At 37.8% G+C, this 27,665-nt stretch overlaps 1 protein-coding gene across 6 annotated transcripts in view; it reads left to right on the top strand.

Moving 5' to 3' along the window:
- CEP112 (centrosomal protein 112) overlaps nucleotides 1–27,665 on the top strand; it is a 556,849-nt gene that overhangs the window by 251,619 nt on the left and 277,565 nt on the right. For all 6 annotated transcript variants that reach the window (XM_030800677.1, XM_030800675.1, XM_030800674.1 and 3 more), the window contains one exon: nucleotides 13,525–13,632. In XM_030800677.1, coding sequence (XP_030656537.1) covers nucleotides 13,525–13,632 — 108 coding nt within the window. The remainder of the gene's footprint in view (nucleotides 1–13,524; nucleotides 13,633–27,665) is intronic.

Raw genomic sequence — 27,665 nt, 5'->3', positions numbered from 1 at the left:
ATGTCAAATTACTTAGAATATAATAACACAATAGTACTTTACTGGAGAAAGAGTAATGACTTATTATGACTGTAACTGATGGAGACTGCCAGGTGCTCATCCAATATACATTCCTACTCTCTTAGTAATAGAACCTTGATTTTATTTAGGGCAACATGAGACACAGTTTTAAAACTATACTCTTACCTGGTAGATGGAGATGGACATTTAATGTAGTTCAAGTGAGTTGAGATGCAAATAGGATAATTAATTTGCTATCAGCAGGAACTTGCAGGAAAGCCCCCTAAAAGGGGATTCAACTCACCTGATACTTACCCTTTGCCCTTCAGTCTTTACCCTTCACCCTTTACCCTTCCTTTTCCAGATATGCAAAGCTACAGAAACCATTTTGCAACTGCTAGAAGGTTGAATTGCAGTTGCCCTGACATGTTTGAGCTGCAAATGTAGCAGACTACTTCTGAACTTTTTGTTACATAAAGGGAAAAAAAAATAAGCACCTATACTATTTAAACCAGCAGTACCCAACCTTTTTGGCACTAGGTACTAGTTTTCTGGAAGACAGCTTTTCCATGGACCTGAAGGATGGTTTGGGGATGAAACTGTTCTACCTCAGATCATCAAGCATTAGATTCTCATAAGGAGTGTACAACCTAGATCCCTCGCATGCACAGTTCACAATAGGGTTCAGGCTCCTATGAGAATCTAATGCCAACACTGATCTGACAGGACGCAGAGCTTAGGTGGTAATACTCACTCACCCTGCCACTCACCTCCTGCTGTATGCAGGGTTCCTAACAGGCCAAGGACCAGTACCAGTCCATGGCCCCGGGGGTTGGGGACCCCTCTTTAAAGCTATGGATACGTGGGCTTTCTCTTACATATACCAACAAGTAATTCTTGAAGCACCATATCAGGAAAATCTAATACACTTCAAGCCGGGTGCGGTGGCTCACACTTGTCTGTAATCCCAGCTACTCGGAAGACAGGAGGCAGGAGAATCGCTTTAACTGGGAATCAGAGGTTGCAGTGAGTTGAGATTGTGCCACTGCACTCCAGCCTGGGCCACAGAGCGAGACATTGTCTAAAAAAAAAAACAAACAAAAAACAAAACAAAACACTTTATTATCTTTGAACACTAAACAGCCACAAAAATGTACTCAAGCCCTTTTCTGTACCTTTTTTGGCCACTAGGTTTTAATCTTAGGTTCTCTTGAAGCCTGAGCTACACAATGAAGGAGTTTCCTTTATATATTTCTTTTTACTTGAAGTCGAATGGAATATGGAATGATGCATGATGAAGCAGAATGTTGTGTATCTATGGCAACTGAGAACGCTGTGTTTTTCTACAAAGTGTTTTATAAGACGATTTTTGAATTTTAAATTGTGAAAAGAGAATGGAATGGGGTCTGGCATTATTGGTCAGTATCACCTAAAATAACATGTATTTTGTTTTGTTATAATATCAGTTGTTATTTACTTTGGATTTTTTTAAATGTTTTGGTACAAAAGCCTTTTAATGTGTTTTAAATTATTTAGATAGAAGGTAATCTATTTTTACCAACTTTGAGTACATGCAATTCTTCTATTTTAAGTACTTAAATGTTTAACATTTTAAATATTTTAATGTTTATTATTTATTTTTAATATTTCAACTTGCCCGAAGTAAAAGAAACAAAAAACAATTTTATATGTAGATTTGTCTTAAAAATACTAAATATATCAGGCCTACCATCCTTGATTTATCTTCTGTTTAGTTCCTGTATCACTTTTGCTTACCATTTCATCCTTTAAAGAGTTTTTTGACCCCAAATAATTTTAATTTTAATTTTTTATATTTTTAATTGACAAATCATAGTTGTATATATTTATGAGATACAATGTGATGTTTTGATATATATAACAAAATGCATACACACACACAATGTAGATGATTAAAACAAGCTAATTAACAAAGCCATAACCTCATTTACTTGTTTTTTGTGGTGACTATTTGAAATATACTCTCTTACCAATTTTGAAATATATATTATTAACTATAGTCACTATGCTCTGCAGTTGATCACTAGAAAGTATTCTTCTTGTCTAAGTGAAACTTTGTACCCTTTGAACAGTATCTCCCTAATTCCCTTTTCCTACTCTCGCCCAGCCTCTCCTAACTACCATTGTACTCTCTATTTCTGAGTTTGACTTTTTTAGATTCTACCTGTAAGTGAGATCATGCCATTTTGTCTTTCTGTGCCTGACTTATTTAACTTAAAACAATGTCCTCCAGGTTTATCCATGTTGTCACAAATGACAGAATTTCCTTATTTTTAAAGGCTGAATAGTATTCCAAGGTATATACATGCCACATTTTCTTTATCCTTTTATCCTTCAGTGGATATGTAGGTTGATTCCCTATTTTGTCTATTGTGAATAATGCTGCAATGAACATGGGAGTGTATCTATCTCTTTGAAATTTGGATTTCAATTCCTTTGAGTTATGCTGAGCAGTGGGACTGCTGGATCAAAAAATGGTAGTTCTATTTTTAGTTTTTTGAGGAAATTCCATACATTTTCTGTAGTGGTTATACTAATTTACATCCTCACCAGCAGTGTACAAGGGTTCCCGTTTCTCCACATCCTCAGCAGCACTTGTTAACTTTCATCTTTTTGATGAAAACCATTCTAACAGTTGTGAAGTGATATAGTTTGAACTGGCATTTCCCTAATTAGTGATGTTGAGAGCATTTTGTTCCATCAACTTGTTGGCCATTTTTATGTCTTATTTTGAGAAATATCTGGTTAGGTCCTTTGCCTGTTTTTTAATCAGTTTATTTTTCTTGCTATTGAGTTATTTGTGTTCTTAATATATTTTGAATATCAATCCCTTATAACATGCATGGTTTGCAGATATTTTCTTTCATTCTCTAGATTTTTTTTTACTTTATTGATTGTTTAGTTTCCTGTGCAGAAACATTTTAGTTTCATGTAATTCCATTTGTCTGTGTTTGCCTTTGTTGCCTGTGCTTTTATTGTCATATCCAAGAAATCTTTGCTAAGACTGATGTCAGGAAGCTTTCTCCCTGTATTTTCTACTAGTTTTATAGCTTCAACTTTTATATTTAAGTCTTTAATCCATTTTGAGTATATTTTTTATATGGTGTATGATAAAAACCCAATTTCATTTTTTTCTGTATGTGAATAGCCACTTTTCTCAATACCATTTATTGAAGAGACCATCCTTTCTCCTATTGTGTGATTTTGACACCTTTATTGAAATCAGTTGTCTATAAATGGATGTTTATTTCTGAACTCTATCCTGTTCCTCTGGCTACTGTATCAGCTCTTGTGCCAATACCATGCTGTTTTGATTAATGTAGTTTTTTAGTATATTTTGATGTCAGGTAGTGTGATGCCTCCAGCTTTGTTGTTGTTATTTATTGCTCAAGATTGCTTTGGCTTTTTGGAGTCTTCTATGGTTCCATACAAATTTTCGGATTGGTTTTTCTATTTCTGTGAGAAATGACATTGGCATTTTGATAGGAATTGCTTGAATCTGTAGATTGCTTTGGGTAGTATGGGCATTTTAACACTATTAATTCTTCTGATCCGAGAACACAGGATATCTTTCTACTCATGTTTTCCTTAATTTCTTTCATCGGTCTTTTATAGTTTTCAGTGTATACATCTCTTGCCTCTTTGGATAAATGAATACTAATTATTTTATTTTTATTGCTATTATAAATAAGATTCTTAAAATTTTCTTTTTTGGGGCTGGGAGTGGTAGCTCACACCTATAATCTCAACACTTTGGGAGGCTGAGGCAGGTGAATCAGCTGAGGTCAGGAGTTCCAGACCAGTCTGACCAACATGGTGAAACCCCATCTCTACAAAAAATACAAAAATTAGCTGGGCAGGGTGGCAAGCACCTGTGATCCCAGCTACTCAGGAGGCTGAGGCAGGAGAATTGCTTGAACCTGGGAGGCAGAGGTTGTAGTGAGCCGAGATCTTGCCATTGCACTCCAGCCTGGGCAACAGAGCTAGACTTTGTCTCAAAAATAAAAAAATCTTTTTTGAATAGTTTGTTACTCCTGTATAGAAACAGATGATTTTTGAATGTTGATTTTATTCAACTCTACTGAATTCATTTATCAGTTCAGTTTTATTTTTTTTGTGTGTGGAATCCTTAGGGTTTTTTGTATATAGATTATGTCATCAGCATACAGAGACAATTCTACTTCTTCCTTTCCTACTAGGATGCCTTTTTTCCCCATTATCTTGCCAAATTACTCTGGCTAGGACTTCCACTACTATGTTGAAAATAAGTGTGGACATCCTTGTCTAATTCCAAATCTTAGAAGAAAAGCTTTCAGCTTTTCGCCATTGAGTAGGATTTTACCTGTGGGCTTGTCATACATGTTGTTTATTATGTTGTGGTACGTTTTTTTCTATACTTAATTTGTCCAGAATTTTTATTATGAAGTGATGTTGAATTTTGGCAAATGATTTTTTTGCATCTATTGAGATAATCATGTGGTTTTTATTCTTCATTTTATTAATGTGTTGTTTAACATTTATTGATTTGCACATGTTGAAACACCCTTGCATCCAAGGGATAAATTCCTCTCAGTCATGGTTAGCTGATCATTTTAAAGTGTTGTTGAATTCAGGGTTTTTGGGTTTTTTTGCTAGTATTTTATTGAAGATTTTTGCATCTGTGTTCATTAGGGATATTGGCCTGTAATGTTCTTTCCTTGTGTCTTTGTGTGTTTTTGGTATCAGGGTAACACTGGCCTTATGATATGAGTTTGGAAATATTCCCTCTACTTCAGTTTTTTGGGAAGAGTTTGAGCAGGATTGATATTAGTTCTTCTTATGTTTGGTAGAATTCAGCAGTGAGCTTCTGTTGAGAAGCTTCTCTTTTTCATCATGTCCTGAGCTTCTCTTTGTTGAGAAGTTTCTTGCTAATGATTCAGTCTCCTTAGTTATTGCTGATCTGTTCAGATTTTCTATTTCTTCATGACTCAGTCGTGGTAGGTTCTACATGTGTAGGAAATCATCTGTTTCCTCGGCTATACAATTTGTTGGTGTATAGTGGTTTGTAATTCTCCCTTGTTTTTGTGTTTCTATATTATTGGTTTTAAAGTCTGCCCTTTCATTTCTGATATTTATTTGAGTCTTCTCTTTTTTTCTTAGCCTAGCTAATGTTTTGTAAATTTTATTTTTTTGAAAAACCAACTCGTAGTTTCATTGATCTTTTTTATTGTTTTTCTAGTTTCTATTTCATTTTTTTCTGCTCTGATCTTTATGACTTCCTTCCTTCTCCTAACTTTAGGCTTAGTTCATTTTTCCTATTTTTAGTTCTGAGGTATAACATGAGGTTGTTGATTTGAGGTTTGTCTTTCTTTTTTTAAAAAAATTGATACAGGTTTTTTTTGCCATTAATTTCCCTTGTAGAACTCCTTTTGCTATATCCCATAAGTTTTGGCATCCTGTGTCCCATTTTTGTTTGTCTCAAGTTTTTTTTAAAAATTTTCTTTTGATTTTTTTGACTTACTGGTTGTTCAGGATTATGTTGTTTATTTTCACATGTTTGTGAATTTTCCAAGGTTTCTCCTGTTAATTGATTTTTAATTTCATACCATTGTGATTGAAAAAGACACTTTATATTATTTAAATCCTCTTAAATTTGTTAAGACTTGTTTTGTAGCCTAACATAGTTCTGCAGAATGTTTCATGTGTACTTGAGACGTTAAGTGTATTCTGTTGCTGTTGGATGGAATGCTGAGCATATGTCTTTTAGGTACATTTGCTCTAAAGTGTAGTTTAAATCTGATGTTTCCTTGTCGATGTTCTCTGTGGATGATCTGTCTACTGCTGAGAGTGTAGTATTGAAGTTCTCTCCTGTTATTGTATTACAGTCAATCTCTTCCTTCATATCTATGAATATTTGCTTTATATATTTAGGTGCCGTTATATTGGGTACGTATATATTTATAATTGTTATATCTTCTTGAGGAGTGGAGCCCCTTATCACTATATTATGACCTTCTGTTTCTCATTTTACAGTTTTGACTTAAATTCTATGATATGGTTTGGCTCTGTGTCCCCATCCAAATCTCACCTCAAATTGTAATCCCCATAATCCCCACATATGAAGGGTGGGACCAGGTAGAGTTAATTGGATCATGGAGGTGGTTTCCCCCATGCAGTTCTCTTGATAGTGAGTGAGTCTCATGAGATCTGATGGTTTTATAAGCATCTGGCATTTCCCTTGCTTGTACTCACTCTGTCCTTTGCCCTGTGAAGGAGGTGCCTTGCTTCCCCTTTGCCGTCTACCATGATTGTAAATTTCCTGAGGCCTCCCCAGCCATGCTGAACTGTGAGTCAATTAAATGTCTTTCCTTTATAAATTGCCCAGTCTCAGGTATGTCTTGATAGCAGTGTGAGAATGGACTAATGTACTCTATTTTATCCAATTTAAATATATCTACCCTTGCTCTCTTTTCATTTCTATTTGCATGAAATATCTTTTCTATCCCTTCACTTTTAGTCTATTTGTGTCCATAAACATGATGTGAGTCTCTTGTAGGAAACATGTAGTTGAGTTTTGTTTTTTTATCCAGTTACTTTTTGTCTTTTGATTGGAGAATTTAGTTCATTTATATTCAAAGTAATTATTGATAGGTAAGGATTCGGTACTTCCCATTTTGTAATCTATTTTCTGGTTGTTTTGTAGATTCTTTGTTCTTTTTTTCTTCTTCACTTGCTATCTTTCTTTGCAGTTTGATGATTTTCTGTAGTAATATGCTTTGAATCCTTTCTTTTTATGTTTTGTGCAACTACTATAGATTTTTACTTTGTGGTTACCATGAGACTTACAGAAAACATCTTCTACTTATAACAGGCTACTTCAAGATGATAATAACTTTATTGCATATAAAAACTGTACACTTTTATTCTCCCTTAATTTTATGTTTTTGATTTTACAATTTACAGCTTTTTATAATTTGTATCCTTTAACAATTATTTTTTTGAGACAGAGCCTTGGTCTGTCAGCCAGGTTGTAGTGCATTGGTGTAATCTCAGCTCACTGCAACCTCTGCCTCCCAGGTTGAAGCAATTCTCATGCCTCAGCCTCCCGAGTAGCTGGGACTACAGGCACACACAACTGTGCCCATGTAATTTTTGTATTTTTAGTAGAGATGGGGTCTTACTATGTTGCCCAGGCTGGTCTTGAACTCCTGAGCTCAAGTGGTCTGCCCGCCTCAGCCTCCCAAAGTGCTGGGATTACAGACATGAGTCACCACACCTGGCCTCCCTTAACAATTTATTGCAGTTATAGTTGCTTTTTAAAGTTTTATTTTTTAACCATCATACTAGAGACAAAATTGCTTTACACACCATATTTACAGCATTAAAGTATTCTGAATATGACTATGTATTACTTATACCATTGAGTTTTTTACTTTCCTATGTTTTATGTTATTAACATATGAAAGTGACTGTTTCTCAGCTTAAATAACTCCTTTTCATAATTCCTGTAAGGCAAGGCTCATGGTGATGACCTCCCTCATTTTGGGGGGAAGATGGAGGTGAGGGAAGATTTTACTTCTCTCTTATTTCTGAAGGATAACTTTGCCAGGTAGAGTATTCTTGATTGGCAGCTTTTTTCCTTCAGTACTTTGAATATATATCTTCCCACTGTCTCCTGGCTTGCAGGATTTCTGCTGAGAAATCTGCTGATAGCCATGTTGCAACTCCCTTGTATGTGATATGTATCTTCTCTCTTTTGGTTTTCAGAATTCTTTCTTTGTTTTTGATTTTTGATAATTGATTATGATGTGTCTCGGTGAACTGTCTTTGGGTTGAATTCGATTGTAACCTCTGAATCTTCTGTACCTGGATATTGACATGTTTTTCTAGATTTGGGAAGCTTTTAGCCATTATTTTCTTAAATATGTTTTTTGGGGGGCATTTCTCTCTCTCTTCTCCTTTGGATCTCCTATTATGTGAAAGTTAGGTCTCTTGATGGTGTCCCATAATTTTCATAAGCCTTCTTTATTCTTTTTACTTTTTGCTCCTGTGACTCGATAATTTTAAATGTCCTGTCTTTGAACTCACTGATTCTTTCTTCTATTTGTTTGAGCCTGATGTTCAAGCTTTTAATAAAATTTTTCAGTTTAGTTACTGTATTCTTTATCTCTAGGATTTCTGTTTTTAAAAATAATTTCTGTTCCTTTGTCAAACTAATTATTTTGACTGTATATTGTTTTTCAAGTTTTATTTACTTTTCTATCCATATTTTCTTATAATTCTATTGATATGGTTTAGATCTGTGTCCCAAACCAAATTTCATTTCAAATTGTAATTCCCAGTCTTGGAGTTGGGGCCTGGTGGGAGGTGATTGAATCATGGGGGTGGGTTCTCATGAATGATTTAGCGTCATCCCCTTGGTGCTGTTCTCATGAAAGTGACGAGACCTGGTTGTTAAAAGTGTGTTGCACCTTCGCCGTCACTCTCTCTCTCTTGCTCCTGCTCTAGCCATGTGATGCACCTGCTCCCCCTTTGCCTTCTGCCATGATTATAAGTTTCTTGAGGCCTCTCTAGAAGCTGAGCAGATGGTAACATCATACTTCCTGTACAGCCTGTTGAACTGTGAGCCAATTAAACATCTTTTTCTTTATAAATTATCCACTCTCAGGGCTTTATAGCAATGCAAGAACAAACTAATACATCTGTGATCTTCTTAGAAGGATTATTCTGAATTGTCAGTCATTTTATAGACCTTCATATTTTTAGGGTTCACTGCTGGAGCTTTCTCTCTTAGTTTTTTTTTTGTGGTGTATATTTCCTTGATTTTTTTTTGTAATCTTTGTGTCCTTACCTTGGTGTCTGTGTGTTTGATGAGTTGGCTTCCTCTTTTGGCCTTTGCAGATGTCCTTTGGTGGGGATGGACACTTTCAATATTTAGTCTAGCCTAAGATTCTGGATGGGCCAGCTGATAGTGACCATGAGCAAGCAGATTTTGCTATTGGGTTCTTTAGTTACGAGGGGCTGCTGCCTGTTCTATGAAGTCAGGTGTGGCTCCTGGTTTTGCTTCACAGTCCAGTGAGACCATTGGCTAGGCTGCACAATCAAGCACAGCTGCTGGCTGGGCTCTGTGATAACCTCTGATTAGGCAGGGTTGCAGGCTGGGTTCCCTGGCATGGTGGTACTCAGGTTCGAAATCTGTAGTTGGACAGGGCTGAAGTTCAGACTCCAATGCTGGCAAGGTCTCTGGGATTGCTGCTCAGCCAGACACTCAGATGGGCAAAGCCAGATGCTATGCCCACAGTTATGTATAGTTTTGGGCTTGGCTCCCTGCCTGCACCTCAGGCTGGGCTCCAACACTAGACAGGGGCAATCACTGCTAAGATTGGATTGGACTACATGCTCTGCTCTGCAGATATGCAGGGATCTGGGCATGCCTCTCAGCCTGGGGAAGTATGCCAAGCTCTGAGGCTGAGTGGCAAATCTGGCTAGGGACTTGAGCTTGGCAGATCTGTCAACTGTGCTTCCTGCTCAGTGATGCTATTTGTTGGTCTCTCTGGTTGGGTGCCTCCACTGGCCATAATGCAGAGGTTGCTGTGAGCTCCATTTTCCCTTCTTTGTTTCTAGCTGATCTCAGATATTCTAGCCCTGCTAATACTCCTAATGTTCCTTTTAAGGCAAGGCAGAAGTGGGCCTCCTGCCAAGCATCTTGGAATGCTGGGAAAGCTGGATGTTCACCTCCAGATCTCTTTCCCACTGTAGAAACCATGGGCCCAGGGGAATCCTCTCTGTGTGGCACTATGGTGGTTTGTTGGAGGGACGATACAGTCAACGTGAAACCATTTCTATTATTTTTGTAATGCGACTTTTGTCAGTTCTGTGATCCAAGAGCATGTCTTAGCCTCACTCCCATGTTCTGGAATATTCACAAAGGTTTTCTTGTCTGTGAATGGTTGCTAGTTGGATTTCTATGAGATAGACTGGAGCTGGGGAACTTTTATTCCACCATCTTGCTGATGTCCCATCTCCTCATCCTTAAGAATTTAATACATCTTTACTTTGCATACCATGGCAGCTATTTAGTAAATATACAAAAGAAAGACTTGTCATAGTTCTTTTATTTGTGGGCTCATTATCTGCATTACTAAACAAAGCTTACACATTTGAAACATTTCCATTTTATAGAGAAATACACAATGTGCTAGGAGAATAAAGATGTTAAGTCCTAGAGCATAGAGAGAAGGAAGGCATTTATTCAGTTAGTGGGATTAAAGAACACCTTAGAGAAGAAGGAAAACTTGAGTCAACTTTGAAAAGACTGACTGGATGAAAAAAAAAATGAAAGGACCTACCAATAGTATGATGGACAAAAGGCCCTAGAGTCAAGAACAGCCATGGCTTGCTTGGAAAATGTCAAGGGTACTGGAGTCTGGATTGCTGAGGACAAATTAAGGAGCCTCTCACTTGAGGTCCAATATGAAAAGCATTGAAAGAGAGAGAGCCTTGAAACCAAAGTCTTGAGTTAGAAACAAAAAACCAAAGTGTGCTTGACTGTGCTTCCTTTAATCATTCCTTAAATTTATTCTTGATTACAATACTAATTATCTATGAATCAGTAATCTTAGAACTCTAATTGAATTTTACTTTGATGACTTAATATTTTTGGGATTGCAATCCTTGGTATTTACAAAGAAATACTTGGGTGCTAATATCATGCTATAATCTAGAGGGTGTTCAAACTTCAATGTAAGAACCAGAAACTGGAATGTGGTGTTAGACACAGTAGTGGGTGGTAATATGCATTTTGTTCTCATGCAGTGAAATTGGTTGCCTTTCACTGAACATCTTTGTTCCTAGAACCTTAAAGTCTAATCATGTCTGAATAAACGCATTGAAATGTTTTTTTCAAATATATTGTGAAAAACTGTGAAAGAAGCATTTTTCATAGTTCATTTCCTCCAATATTCGTGTCTTAACTAATCTTAGTGCTTACCAAAAGGTAACCTGAAAGAAGGCATTGTGTGCAGGCTGAACAGAGTAGAAGTAGTTCCACATACCAGTGAAGCAGAATAATAAGTAATATAAAGTAGCCAGTGGTAGAATGGTTGCCACGTTAACTGGTAATTGCCTCAGACAAAAAATATTGTCTTAAGTTATACCCAAATGTGCAGGGGTTTAAAGACAAATAAAATACTGCATTGCTTTGAATAAAAGGCACCATTTTCATGTTGTTGACATGGAGAGCTTTTTCATGACTGTAAGAACATCTCTTTCTCATTGCATCTGATCATAACGTGGACAAAGTGATAGAAAAAGTTAGATCCAACATGCTTTTATTTATTTTGTGTGTGTTTTAAAGAATTTGGAACTAAATGTTGGAAATTGTAAATTCAGCAAGTCTTGAACCAAGTTGGGTACACTGTGCAATCTTTGTTTTCATTTGATTAGTATTTATTGATTCCCTGTATGTGCCAGGCACTGTGATAAATGGTTGATACTATTTCACTGATGATAGTGAACATGGGGTGACGTTACACTGGGGGAGAGAGACATTATAAACAGCCCTAATGAAGATGTAGATTATATAGTGAATCTGAAGGTGATATATCCTGTGGAACAAAAGGGTAGCAAAGCAGGGATAGGGGAACTAGGTGGACTTAGGAGCTGGGGAATTGCAATGTAGAATTTAAAATTGAGTGGTCTAAGAGGTCTCAGTACAAAGGTGATGCTAAACAAAGCCTCAATATTTTGAGAAAGAAGCTGTGTGAATATCAGGCAGAACCTTCTGCCCACAAGGTGAGAGCACTTCTGACACATTATAGGCCTGGGCAGCAGATAGGTGGACTGTGGTGGTGGTAGTGGGATAGAGCAGTAGAGATGAGCTATGAGAGGTCACTGGGATTGGATTATGTGAGGCCTCATGGGTGTGGTGGAATCTTTGACTTTTCCTTTTTCCGTTTTCTTTTTTAATAACAGCTTTGTTGAGATAAAATTCACATACCAACAATTCACTCATGTGTACGATTCAGTGGTTTTAAAAAATGTATTCAGGATGTTATGTAACCATCATCACAATCAATTTTAGAAAATGTTCATCTTCCCCCAAAGAAATACCATACACTTTAGCAGTTACCATCCCAGATCGCCATCTCACCCTAGGCAACCACTAATCTGTTTTCTGTTTCCATGGATTTGCCTATTCTGGAAATTTAATATAAATGGAATCCAACAGTATGTGGTCTGTTGTGACACTTAGCTTAATGCTGTCAAGGCTCATCCATGTTATAACATGTGTTAGTTTTTTTTCTATTTTTAATTATTATTATTTTTTTTCGGGACAGGATCTTACTCTTTTTCCCAGGCTGGAACGCAGTGGTGCAGTCATGGCTTACTGCAGCTGCAACCTCTGGGGCTTAAGCGATCCTGCTGCTTTAGCCTCTCGAACAGCTAAGACTATAGGACCGTGCCACTGTGCTCGGCTAATTTTTTTCTTTTTCGTAGAGACACAGTCTCACTGTGTTGCCTACACTGGTCTCAGACTCCTGGGCTCAAGCAATCCTCCTGCCTCAGCCTCCCAAAGTACATGTATTAATACTTCTTTCCTTTTTATGGTTGAATAATATTCTACTGTAAGAATATACCACATTTTGTTTATTCATTTATCAACTGATGGATATTTAGGTGGTTTCCTCTTTTTGGATGTTATAAATAATGCTACTATAAACATTTGTATACCAAGTTTTGTGTGGATGTATGTTCTCATTTTTTACCTTGGAGTGGAACTACTAGGACACATGGTAACTCTATTTAACGTTTTGAGGGATTGTCTGACAGACTGTCTTCCAGCATGTCTATACCATTTTATATTCCCAGCAGCAGTGTTGAAGGTTCTGACTTCTCTACATCTTCACCAATACTTGTTACTATTTGTCTTTTTTTATTATTGCTATTCTTTGGGCATGAAGTGATATGTCATTCTTGTTTTAATTCATAGTTGCTTAAAGACAGTGATGTTGAACATCTTTTCATATGCTTTTTGGCCTTTTGTATATCTTTTTGGAGAAATATATATTCAGGCTCTTTGCCTATTTTAAAATTGAGTTTAATTATCCATTTATTATTGGGCTATAAGAGTTCTTTATATATTCAAGATATAAGTCTCTTATCAGAGATATGATTTGGAAATACTTTATCTCATTCAGCACATACCAAGGGCTTAATTAAATTTTGTTGAATAAATATTAGAATGTCCTAAATTATATTTTCACTACATTATTGTTTTAATTTTAGAATTTAGTCAATTATATACCAATTTTAATTTCCCTCCTTAAATAATTAAAATGTATTAAAATGAATTGATAAATGTTTCATTATTTTAATACCTTTAAATTTATCATTATTATTGGTGATGTGTTTAAAATCTGTCATTTAAACAAATGGGCAAATTACAAAAACATGGAACACAATTGTTTGTTTTAAAAATTAATATTTGATTTTTAAATTTTGTAGATGGAAAAAGTGGAGGCAGATCTAACTAAATCCAAATCTCTTCGTGAGAAACAATCAAAGGAGTTTTTATGGCAACTGGAGGACATCAGACAGCGGTATGAACAACAGGTTGGTCTTTCATTTTGATGCTGCCATTAGATTTTTAAAATACATATATAATTTATCTTTTAAAAATCACTATCACAAAATATCTGCATAATGAAAATATTACTAAGAGCTGTTATTACCATTATATTTAAAATAATGTTTGTTTCAATAAAATCTGTAAACAGAATTTTAACACTCCACTGAAGTTTATTCTGACAGTTTAATCTGAATGTTTGATTGAAACATTGATTGTAATTGATGAGACTGGGTAGTTTATAAGAAAAGAGGTTTGATTGGCTCACAGCAGGTTGTATAGAAAGCATATGGCCTCTGTTTCTGGAGAGGCCTCAGGAAGCTCCCAATCATGGCAGAAGGAAGCGGAAGCAGGCACCTTACATGGCAAAAGCAGGAGCCAGCAAATGAACCAGTGAGAGAGAGAGAGAGAGAGAAAGAGAGAAGTGAGGAGGTGCCGTACACTTTTAAATGACCAGATCACTCATGAACTCAGGTGATCTGCCCACCTCAGCCTCCCAAAATGCTGTGATTACAGGTGTGAGCCACCATGCCCAGCCTGAAGAGTGACTTATGAAGAAGAAAAGATAATACCTTTACAGCCTTTGCTAGGTGGAGGGTGGGAAGGGGATTACTAGCCTTGAATAACTGATCAGGGTTTCCCTGACATTTGTGCTGAGTTCTGAAAACTAGGAAGGAGCCAGCCATAAGCTCTGGAGGAATAGTATTCCAGTCTGAGGGAACAGCACTTTCAAAGATCCTAAGAAGAGGGCAAGCTGGAAGTGTTCAAGGAAGATAAATGATGATAGAGACCAGGTTAGCCACAGTATGGGGAGAAAGGTTTCTGCTATGGGAGATGCAGGGGAAGAGGGAGGTTAGGACCAGGATGTGTAAGGAGTTGAGATTTTGTCCTCAGTGCTCTGCCTCTTACTTAGTAATACAAAGTTTTATTTTCTTCTTTTAAAAATGTGTTTCTGCTTATTCCCAGAATACTTAAGATTACTATTAATTTTTAGCTTGGTTTTGCTTTGGTAAACATGATCCTAAACCTCAATGGCTTAGAACAAAAAAGGCTTATTTCATACTTATGTCACGTGTCCTTTGAGGATTGACTGCAGCTCTGCCCCATGTCATGTCATCTTGAGTCCAGTTTTTAGAATGAACTATCTGGAACATTGCTATGGGAAATGGAAAAGGAAATACTTTGAGCATTTGCTGGCTTCTAAAATTGACTCAGAAGTAAGTTTACTCACATTTTATTGGCCAAAGCAAACATGGCCTCCCTGGTGTAATCCTCCGCCTGGGAAGGAGCATCACAGAGAAGACCATCAAATGGGGTTAGCATAAAACAATTTACCATGCTGACTACGATTGCAAACTTAGAAAATGTAAAAACGTAGGAAATGCTGGAACTGGATTTTAAAGGCACATTCTTCATCAAGCAGCACAGGCATTATGACACTGGACCAGTAAAAAAGGAAATGTAGTCTTAGCAGACAAAATATTCATCATTGAACAATATGTACATAGACACAATAATTAGATGACATTTATTGTTTTCAACTTTAAAAACTAGCTTAGGGTTACAGAACAGGACATAGATGTTACCAACTGTATTAGTCTGTTCTCACGCTGCTAATAAAGACATACCAGAGACTGGGTAATTTATAAAGGAAAGAGGTTTAATGGACTCACAGTTCCACATGGCTGAGGGGGCCTCACAATCATGGCAGAAGGCAAAGGAGAAGCAAAATCACCTTTTATATGGTGGCAGGCAAGAGAGCTTGTGCAGGAGAACTCCCATTTATAAAACCATTGGATCTCATGAGACTTATTTACTACCATGAGTACAGTACGGGGGAAACTGCCCCCATGATTTAATTATCTCCACCTGGTCCCACCCTTCACACATGGGGATTATTACAATTCAAGGTGAGATTTGGGTGGGGACACAGCCAAACCATATCACCAGCATTGCTATTGTAACAGTAAAGGTTAAGATGGTGTAGGTATGGAAGCGGAAGAAAGGGATGGAGGGGCTGGGAGGGGAAGGGTGAGAGCACTGAGGTATTATCATGAAGTGTGGATTTGAGCAGCTGCCCGTATCATGAAACAAAACATAGAGGCTTTAGTATATTCCTAATTACAGGGTTGACCACTGGAGGAACTGAGAGGAGTGGAGTAACTAGTAAAATGGTGACAGGAGTGGGAGAGAGGAGCAAGGGAGCGTAAATGAGCTAAATCCCCATTTGTCCTAGTAGAAGGCCTATAAGGAATGTCTAGCTTTGGTAAATTAATAAAGAGCTATGTAGCATATTTTGTAGAGGTAGGGAAGTAATCACCAGAGAAAGGAGCACAGACATGTTTTAAAAGAGTTGCCACCAATACAGGAGTGGGATGGGGCAAGGACCTGTTACTTTTTATTAGAAGATGATCTTTACCATTTTATTTTTAAAAATCATGTGTGCATGTATGCAGACACATATGCACATATGAATATGTACACTATATATACATATTCATATATAGGATATATATGTTCTGTTTTTCCAAAAAACTAATTCATATAGATTTTAATCCCAAAATTTTATTTCTTAGAACCTATCCTATAGAAATACTTACACATGTGCAAAAAGATGCATGTTCACATATGTTTCGGGAGGATTATTTGTAATATTGAAAAAAGTTATGAATAAAATGAATGATTAAATAAATTATGCTGGCCAGGCGCGGTGGCTCATGCCTGTAATCCCAGCACTTTGGGAGGCCGAGGCAGGCAGATCACGAGGTCAGGAGATCAAGACCATCCTGGCTAACACGGCGAAACCCTGTCTCTACTAAAAATGCAAAATGTAGCCGGGCGTGGTGGCAGGTGCCTGTGGTCCCAGCTACTCGAGAATGGTGTGAACCTGGGAGGTGGAGTCTGCAGTGAGCCGAAATCACGCCACTGCACTCCAGCCTGGGTGACAGAGTGAGACTCTGTCTCAAAAATAAATAAATAAATAAATAATGCTAAATACCTACTGTGGAATACTATATACTTATTAAAAAGATTGATATAAATCTGAAGGTGCCAACATATGCAGATTTCTAAGACATATTGGTGAGGGGAATGAAGCACTTCTTAGAACACTTTGTATATTATGATCCCGTTGATGTAAAATTAAAACATACGTGTCTCAAAGTTAGATATGTAAATTCAGTGAAAAAATTCTGTAAGATTATACGTGACTATGGAATTGGCCTGGGATTATGGGCTAGGGTTATGATGAATTGAGACTTTCACTGTATGCTCTAAATAAAACTTTTTTACTTCAAATTTCATAATGAGCATGTTATGCATTACTTGGATAAGTAAAACATTAAAATTATGAATGCTAAGAAACAATAAAGTGGAAAAAATATTTTGGAGCATTTATATTATATATATTTTTTCTTAGAGATGGGGTCTTGCTCTGTCTCCCAGGCAGGAGTGCAGTGGCATGATCATGGCTCACTGCAACCTTGAACTCCGGGGCTTGAGCAATCCTCCTGCCTTAGCCTCCCAAAGTGCTGGGATTACAGGCATGAGCCACCATGCCTGGTCTATATTATATTCTATAATATTTTAAGTGGATAATAAATTTGGATTAATGAAATAGAAAGTAAATTCAGACAATTTATATTCAATGTAAAAAATGACCAATAAATGAAAAGCCTAAAAGAGAAGATAGATGATAGAGCTGACAGATCATTTTCAACAGTGCCAAAGTATGGGTAACTTCAGGCTTTCTAACTGCAAAAGCCAGTGCAATGGAGTTATTCTATCAGATTCTTTTCTTTTAAAAAATGATTTCATATAAAAATGAAGTAGTTGATTTCTGATTAATATGTGATGGCAACTGAAAGTCATTCTGACACATGCTAAATTAAAAATATGTATTTCTCCCGAAATACACTTTTATCTAAAGAGCCATGGAGGATATTTTCCACAACTTTAGTAATGGGAGGAAGTTGCTTGGAAACTGGTTTCAGAAACTAGGTTTAGAAAACTAGATGAAGAATTGGAGGCTGGAATTGGGGAGGAAGGGGTGGTAAGAGGGAAACAGAGGTAATAATCAAATGTAAATAAAAATATTAAGGAAGGGCAATGAATGTTACTTTTTATTATGCTATAGTTACAAAGTATAATTGAGGTAATTTTGGATTAAAAACAATATTAGAAGCACTAAGAAAAATAAGAAAAATGTCAGTTCCTCTAAGTAAACTGATGAAGGAACAGGGGAGAAGGGAAAACCAAATTTAAAGCTCTTTATGTAACACAAATGCTAGTCAGAGGTTATGATACTACAGGGTGAGTATAAGATGTTGCCGAGTTCTCTGTGGGAGTTTTAAAATTATATTCTCATTTTTGATGATAATCACATGGGTCACAAATTTATAACCAAGTGTGGCCAAATGATGTCAGCACCTGATTTGCATTTATTTTGTAATTGTTTTGGCACACCACTGACTTTGAAAGTCAGACACAATAAGAAAAAAAGGCCAAGGAAAATTGAAATGCATTTGACTAAATAAAAAGTATTTTGAGTTAAAAAAGTAATTGAAGAAATAATTGAAGCAGATATCTTAGGCAAAGAGTAACTCTCCTTATAAAATTAATAAATGTATAATATATAAAAATAATTAGCAGATAAATATAGTAATTAGCACAAATCATAAGAAAATCATTAATGTCCCAATAAGTGACCTGGCAAAGGAAAGACAGAGATAAGAAATAAGTGAACAGCCGTGTAGAAACATCGTTAGTCTTGGTGTTAATAAAAATGCAAATTAGAATTAACCATGATGTGCCATCTAAAGTCGGTAAAAGTTTAGTGAAATTGGTACTTTTATACATGCTAGTGGCATTACAGGCTTTTTGGAAAGCATTTTGGCAGATTCTACCAAGAGTCATGAAAAACGCTTACACCCTCTGACCCAGTTATCCTTAATCTCAAAAATCAGACAGAAATAGAAAAACAATGATGTTAATTATTTTTTAGAGGATGGAATCATGGTGAATTCTTTTTTTCGATACCTCCTATTATCCACATTGTGACAGTTTCACTTTTTTAATGTAAAAAATATATATAAATTTGTCTGGAAGCACGTAAACTTCAAAGGCTTTTCTCAGAATGATAGATTTTAAAATCTATCAAATTTTTGTCTTTGTATTATCTTGATCAAAAATAATACTAGCACAATAAGGGATACCGATAAATTTTTTAAAGAATTGATACTATTGATGGAAGCCATACACCATTGCATCAATATTTCTTTTTTTCATGAAAAGAGATGATACAAATGTAGTATATAACAGGAATGTAAAAACACACACAAGGGTACCTCAGGTGGGTGCAGATTTCACCTGTTTTTATTCTTTCTATATCTAGAGATCTATACATTAGAATCAATGCTGAGAACGAAGATCCCAGGTGGTAGTTCACTAAGGAAAGATGAAGGCAGGAGTATGAGCTAGTACATTTTAGGAGAATATTTATTGATGTGACAATATACAAACTTTTTTAGTTAGCTTTTTTTTTTTCAGCAGAATATTCTATTAACTGTAACGGTATTTCCCCTGACCACTCCAAATTGTTATGATTTTTTCCTGTGGAAGTTTATCATGACAAACGATATGCATACAGTAGTGAGCTCTACAAGCCAGCATGAGTACACTAAGAATGAAGCCGATTAAACTAAGCTCATTTCCTTCTTTGAACAGGGCAGCCAGGCTGGTAGATAAGGAAATAGGAGTAGATGTAATATATCTGGCTTTCGTGGAGCCATCTGACGGTGCCTACATGAAGGCAGTATGGGGAAATATGGTTTGAATATTGGTACCTTTATGCAGTTAAGTGATAGTTCAACGGGCTATCTCTGAATGATTAGTGTCAACCTGAAGTGAGATTTCTGTGTCTCTCAGTCAGTCGAGGATGATAAGGGATTAAAAAAAAAAAAAAAGTTTAAAGTTTCCCAAAGCTTAGAGTTCTGAGGAATAGTTAATATGTAGGATTAAAAAAAAAATGAGTTTTCTGCAGCTTTAAACTGGCTGGAATTAAGAAGATTACATTTATTGAGGTTGAATATAAAATGCCATGCTTTGGTTTAGAAAATCAGTTGCAAAAGTAGAAGGAAGACAGAAAGCCACAGAGATAAGGGGAGTGTGGTGCCTGGGACACAGGGGACAAAAGGGCTGGCAGATATGGTCCCAGGTATTGTTCACATTTCAGGTCACATAAGGAATAGATCGATTTTGTTCACCACATTTTAAGCAGGCCACTGACAAACTCGAACATGTTCAGAGAAGAGTTTTCAGAGTATAGAAAGGTCTGGAACTATGTCAGAGGGGATATTTAAAGGGAGGATTGCATATCTCTCTGTTTGTAAATTTAAGGTCTGAATTTCAGGGAGCACTGGGCTTGCTCTGTGTGATAAAAATCTGAAAAGCCCACAGTTATTAGGATCTACCCTGGACCGGGCACTACTCTGCATGCTTTACACATATTCAGCCACTCCCCATCTTCACAGTTATATATATATATATATATATAAAATATATATTATATATATATAAAATATATATTTTATATATTTTGTATATATATAATTTTATATATATATTTGTAGACAGAGTCCCACTCTGTCACCCAGGCTGGAGTGCCAGTGGCGTAATCTCAGCTCACTGCAACCTCTGCCACCCAGGTTCAAGCGATTCTCCTGCCTCAGCCTCCCAAGTAGCTGGGATTACAGGTGGTGTGCCACCACTCCTGGCTAATTTTTGTATTTTTAGTAGGGATAGGGTTTCGCCGTGTTGGCAAGGCTGGTCTCAAACTCCTGACATCAGGTCATCTGCCTGCCTCTGCCTCCCAAAGTGTTGGGATTACAGGCGTGAGCCACTGCACCTGACTCACAGAAATCTTGTGAGGTAGCTACCACTGTTTATTGTTTTCATCTTCTAGTTGTAGAAACTGAAGTACATCCATTTAAGTAAATGACCTAGGGTCCCACACAGTTCATAGGTGGTGGATTCGGAATGTGAACCTGAGCCCTGCTCTTGACCCCCACTCTAAATGCACTCCCACAGAGTTCCAGGGGGCAGAAATTGAACCCATACATAGATGGTACCATGAGGAATATTTTGAATTGTTTCAAGGTAGTTCTTTTCTAAAGAACTCCTCCTTCAAATGTGCAACAGTTTTTCTTGTGAGAAAGTAAGTTTCCAGTGTGAGTGGGTTGCGGTGTGTTTTTGGAGTATTCTGGAGGGATACTGTGCTTTCCAGGGGCTGTCCTACTGTAGTGGTCTTCCAAAACCAAGATTCTGGGACTTTCTGTTCATCTGCCTGATTAGATTCCCAGCCCCTCTTGACAGACCGAATTCTCTGATTCCACCGCTGACTCATTCACTTAGGTACCTGTCTGGCTGGATTTCCCTGTATCAGGACTCTTGCCTACTTTCTCAGTTGCCATTCAAATGGAAGCGTGAACATTTTTCTATTATTTTGTTTTACTTTTCTCTAAAAGGTAAAATTGTCAGTGTTATGATGATAGCATTTCACATCAGGAGGGGATTTAGATGCGGAGCATCTGGGCTGTTGCTTCTCCAACTCAGGTAAGGTGATCCCCAGGGGAGTGTGAGCAAGTGCCAGGGGTTCCTGAGGCTGCGTACATGCTTCCTGGAGTGTTGCATCCACTCAGTTCGATTGTGGGAAAGCAATGTAGTTTTACTATTGAGGTAACATTCCTATTAAAACAAACATAGACTTTCCTGTTTTGTAAAATGCAAAGTTCTCATGAATTTTTAAGACAAAATAGGACATTTCAAAGAAACTTCCAGCTTGCAGAGGCTGCTTCAGGCTATGCCCTCAGATCCCTCAGGGGGGTCCTATTCATTTTCACTGCCGCTAAGAGTACTTTGGTGGAAAAGTTTTAAAAGCACTTATCCGGTCTAATCCTCACATTTTATAATGAGGGAACTGACTGACATTCAGAGGGAATGAATGGGCTTGTGCCTTCTGGGCCTCAGTTTCCTTCTCCAGTTTTAATTTTTGAGCCCCTCTCTTACAGAAAGCATCGTGCCAGGAACTGTAATGAAGTGAAAACAGCAAAGTAGTATTTTAAAGTATCTTAGCCAAAATCCAGGCATAAAGTGTGCAGATGTGGAAAGAAAAACATCAAACACATGGGCTAAATGCTCACACAAATATCCTGTAAAGCCCAAGCTTTCATCAAGATTTCCTGTTTCTTTCCTGTATAACCCATTGGAACAAAAAGACAATTCTAATTGTCTTTTCACAAACCTCATTCAAGTTGGAAACAAACAACCAACCAGGCATGCTAGGACTTCCTGGACTATAGAGATTTCTTTGGCAACTCCATGATATCATTCTTTAATCTTGTGTTTTATATCTTTGCTTTCCACTACAAAGCCTTGAAGGAGAAATGTAGTTCAGCAGATAAACAAGTGGCCAGCTTCTCCAGAAAGAATAAGTGCTTATTGTCCATGATTACAAAAACAAAAAAAACAAAAAAAATTGAAGGGCCAACTTCTTACAAGCCGCCATTATTTAAAACTTAAAATATTTTGTTAGCAAAGAGAGTAGCAAAGACAAAACAAATTATGCAAGATAAGCAAGTAGGAAATTTTAAGTGAAGGTCGGTTGGGATATTTAAAAGGCAGGTAGCACGCGATTCCCAATCCTTGTCCTTTGTAAATATTCTAGTCATTAATTAGCTAGGTTGTATAACCTTCAAACTTAGGCTTCTTTTATTTTTATTTTTATTTTTATTTTTTTTTGAGACAGTCTCGCTCTGTCACTCGGGCTGGAGTGCAGCGGCACAATCTTGGCTCACTGCAACCTCCGCCTCCCAGGTTCAAGCAATTCTCCTGCCTTAGCCTCCCAAGTAGCTGGGACTACAGACACACGCCACCACGCCTGGCTAATTTTTTCTTGTATTTTAGTAGAGACGGGGTTTCATTGTGTTGCCCAGACTGGTCTTGAACTCCTGAGCTCAGGCAATCCACCTGCCTTGGCCTCTCAAACTGCTAGGATTACAGGCATGAGCCACCGCGCCTGGCCAGGCTTCTTTTAAGTGAAACTATTTAGTCTACACTGGAAAAGGAGATGGTGGAAAGGAAGAGAGAGAGGAAAGGGGAAGATACTCACTAGCGTATGTTCCTAGGAAGGTGGAGATACTGGGCAGCTCCCCACATCATGCGGGGAGCTGCTGGCCTCGGATGATGGCCAGGACTCTCTCCTGTGCCTCGTGAGAAAAGAAGGGAAGGCCAGGTGTGTAGAAGTTTGTGGATCTGCAAAAGGCAGATGAAGACATTCTTATTACTGAGGTTTTTCTTTGTCAGATAGGCGGCAAGATCATTTGCTGAGACTGGAGGAGTTACATGGACAGGAGAGCAAATAAAAGTGGGAATTGTTTAAAATTATTTGGGTGATAGCAAGACTGATCCAAGTAGAAAGACTTCGTAAACTTTCTCTTCGGTATTGAGGTAAATGACCATGGATTTGTGGGGCTCCCTAAAATCCCTTCAAAATGGATTTCCATATGACTTATTGATTTCTAGATATATATGATTTATTGTACATCCAGTATGCTGCTCTTACCCTCTTTGTTTTATTCTTGCTCACCTTATCATATTCTTTTTGAAAGTCTTTTTTTGCTTGACCTTCCTCTTCCAATTCCTAATAAATTTTTGAACCCCAACTACGTATCAGCCCCTGTGGTCCTCAGTGGTGATGGAGACAAATGCAATCCTTGATCTAATGATGCTTCCTTTCAACTTACTTCTTTGAATAAGCACCAAATTCAGGGAATGCAGCTACACCACAAGTCACAGACTGGTCCTGCAGGCAATGGCAAAGTACCAGATTCCCAGCCATTAGGCTGCCAGACTCAGAGACCCAGGTAGTGAAGCTACAGAGCCTGGGCCCCTGTGTCCAGGTCCAGTGGTCGGAGCCTAGAGTCATAGAAGGGGTGCTGATATTTAGTGAAAGTCAATTGAAGAGCCTTCTCTTCCTCTTTTTTTTTCTTTTGGCCTGAAGCTGTTGTCATCTAGGTTAAAACAAGTGGCACCTTTAGCTAGAGTGAATATTAAAAGAGCAAAGATGTGCTGGGTGCAGTGGCTTATGCCTGTATTTCCAGTAACTCAGGAGGCCCGGGAGGGAGGACTGCTTGGAGCCAGGAGTGAGAGACCAGCCTGGGCAATGTAGTGGGGCCCCTATCTCTATTAAAAAAAAAAAAAATAGGCTGGCATGGTGGCTTGCACCTGTGTTCCAAGCTATTTTAGAGGCTAAGGTGCGAGGGTTGTTTGAGCCTGGGAGTTCAAGGTTACAGTGAGCTTTGATAGCACCACTGCACTCCATCCAGCCTGGGTGACAGAGCAAGACCCCACCCATTTCAAAAAAAAAAAAAAAAAAAGTTTTCCTGGATAGTGATATGAACTAACTCATTATTCCTTCTTTAATTACATTTAAAATATAAAATAGAACTAATGCCTTCTCAATCATTCATTATTTCACACATGTTTATTGAGTGACTATGTGCTAAACACTCTTCCAAGTGCTTAGGATATAACAGTGAGCAAAATATAGAGTCCTTTACCCTTATGATGGAAGAGAAAAACACTACCACTACCCACCACCACTACTAACACACACACACAAACACACACACAAACACACACACAAACACACACACACACACACACACTCTTTTTCAAAACATAATTTAAGGTAGGGTGAGGTAATGATAACTTGTGAAGAAAAATAAAGCAAGCTAAAGTGTTTGTGAGTGAAAGGGCTACTTTATAAATGGTTATTATTTTATACAAGGTGTTATTGTAGATAAGATTGTTCATGAAGGACTCTACTGAAATGATATTCAAATTAAGACCTGGATGAAGTGAAGGAGGAAACCATACAAAAACCTGAGGTAAGGAAAGAACATTCCAGGTGGATGGTTGCAACAGCCATGAGATGGGTTAGTTTGTAGCTGGAATGGAGTGAACTTGGAAGAGTGGTAGGAGCCAAAGTACAGTACAGGGTAGATTTTATCACATCCTATGGACCATGGTGGGAGACTGGATTTTATTCTGAGTGTGTTGAGAAGCCATTGGAGCGTTTGAGCAAGATCTGGTTTGCTTTTTTTTTTTTTTTTTTTTTTTTTTTTTTCTTGAGATGGAGTCTCACTCTGTCACCCAGGCTAGAGTGCAGTGGCGTGATCTCAGCTCACTGCAGCCTCCGCCTCCTGGGTTCAAGCGATTCTCCTGCCTCAGCCTCCCAAGTAACTGAGACTACAGGCACCCGCCACCACGCCTGGCTAATTTTTTATTGTATTTTTAGTAGCGACAGGGTTTCACTATGTTGGCCAGGCTGGTCTCGAACTCCTGACCTCATGATCCACCCATCTCAGCCTCCCAAAGTGCTGGGATTACAGGCGTGAGCTCCTGTGCCTGGCCTGGTTTGCATTTTTGAAAGATCTCTCCAGCTGCTGTGTGGAGCTTTGATTATGATGGAGGCAGGAGAGGATGCCGGGGACCTAGTTAGGAGATGATTGCAGTGGGCTGGTTAGAGGTTACCCGGGCTGAGACTAGGGTGGGAGTGGCGGAGCAGACGGCGAGTAGTCAGATTTGGGATCTATTTTGCAGGCAGGACTTGTCAATGGTTGTGAAATAGAATGTAAGGTAAAGAGGGGGCTAAAATGTGACTTAGAAGTTTTCCAACTGAGCAACCAGGTGGATGGTAGTGACAGACACTGAGACATGAGTAGAGAGAAAAGAAAGGAACTTCCAGGACTGAGTCTAGGGGCTGCCAACACTTACATATGAGGAAGAGGTGGAGGAAGCAGCAAAAGAGACTGAGAAGAAACAACCAGTGAGGTAAAAGGAAGGTCTAAGAAGGTGGGATTTCCCATAAGCCGTGTGCAGTGTTTCAGGAAGTGAGTAACCACTTGTTTCAGGTGTTGCCAAGAAGGGAAGTTAGATGGGGACAGAGAACTGACCGCCGGATGGCGAGGTCTTTAGCCAGCTCAACAAGACTGGTTTCAGTAGAATGTGGGAACCAATGCCTGAATTATGTGGGTGGACAGACAATGGGTTGCGAGCAGCCATTTTGAGGAATTTTGAAAGAAAAGGGAGCAGAGAAATGGGTAGTATTTAGAGGGACATGTGGGGTCAAGGGAAAGTTTTTTAAAAATGAGATACGCTGAAAACATGTTTGCTTATTGATGAGACTGATCCACTAGAGAAGAAAATGTTGATGATGCAGAGAGGGATGGGATAATTTCAAGAGCAACATGCTTAATTTGGCAAGAAAGGATGGAATCCAATGTACAGATGAAGGGACTTGCCTTAGGTAGCTGCAAGGCCAGCCATGCGTTCAAGCCATAGGTAAGACAGGGTCTTTGCAGGTGGACCAGCCAATTTGGTGATGGGGAAGATGAAGCAGCTGTCTTCTACCTACTTGTAATTCTGTTTTTTGAATGCCACCTTGTTTCATTCAAAATGATGAATAATTTACGAAGCATTGTGGTAGGCAAGATAAGGAAAGTAAAAAGAAAGTAAAGACATAGTACTATATATTGGAAGAGTTTATAACCAGGTTGACCTATTTGTCCTTCTAAATTACGAACTCTAGCTGGCAAACTTACATGATTTTTATACTTCGTGTTCATTCAAAAGCAGTGACATACTAGATTAAGACATGGACATTTCCTCGAGAACTGAATGTGTTGTAGAGAAACACATAAAGTAAAATGAATTAAAATATACAGTTAAGACATGTTTTTTTCTAAAAATTTTGAACTCCATCTATATGGAGTTTATTAATTTAATTAGTTAATTAATCTTAATTAAACTTAGTTTATTTTCTCAATTTGTGTGGCTTGAGTTGTCCATTATTAAACCATGAAAAAAAATCCTTTTGAAGCATTTGACTATCTGGCTTCTTCCTGAGTTTCTACTGAGATCTGGCAGATAAAAACACAGAAAGTAATAGCTCATTTTTCAAAAAGTTTTAAAAACTCAGGATAATTGTGACTCATCACCTACAGGTGCCGGAGAAGTGTTTTGAAGTGTTAAATGGGAAGATAACCGCAGGAGATAGAGCCTGCTTCCAGCCTTGCTTCATCTATCAGCTTGCTAATCACAGCTGTGCTTCCAGCCTTCTGCTCTCCCTGTATCATGAGCTTTGGGAGCTTCAGCAGGCAGTAGTCCTGGCTGTTGATGGTTGGCTGGAGAGGAAAAGGAATGAAGAATCAGTGTATGCTGGCAGGCCCTGGTACCATCTCTAACAGCGGTTATCACAGCAACATTAAACTTTTAAATAAGGAGAACTTCCATGCGTAAACTGAACTGTTGATTGACAGATTTCATGGATGGCCCTTTTTGTTGTAGCAAATATCTAATCTGGGAGCCACATGGCCATCCCCAAATGACACATTCTATTTCTGTTCTTGACACACTGCCTGCTTTTTACAATTTTTTTGTGCCTATTTCTATTAAAGTTTTCAGAAAGTAAGACCAGATTGTAGTATTTTCTATGCTAAAATGTATTTTTACTCTGACTCCAAAGACTCAAGAGAAGATTGTATATGTCCTTATTTTATCTTTAAGGGAGCTTTTCTCATATAGTGAAGTATCCAATAGCACGTTTTATATCCATATAACTGTGACTAAAAAGCAAGATTCGAACATCTTTTAGTGAGGATATAAAATCAGTCTGTGAAACTACTACCTTTACGGTAGACTGCCCCATTAGCTCAAAATTTCTGCAGCTCTAAAAAATTTAGCAACTTATTTTGACATTTCAAGTGTGCAATTTTGCAGATGCAAATTGTTGAGAGACATAACCTGATGATGTTAAATATATATCTCATTACATGAAAAATACCAGGGCCTGATGTACCTGTTGCCTGTTTCTTAGTATGCATCTTAACATCATGAGTCTAATGACCTATATATTAGGTTGGTGCAAAAGTAGTTGCGGGTTTTGCCATTGAAAGTAATG

The sequence above is a fragment of the Nomascus leucogenys genome, chromosome 19 (genome assembly GCF_006542625.1).
Source record: "Nomascus leucogenys isolate Asia chromosome 19, Asia_NLE_v1, whole genome shotgun sequence".
Classification (NCBI taxonomy): domain Eukaryota; kingdom Metazoa; phylum Chordata; class Mammalia; order Primates; family Hylobatidae; genus Nomascus; species Nomascus leucogenys.
This window is presented reverse-complemented; position numbering and strand designations above follow the sequence as displayed.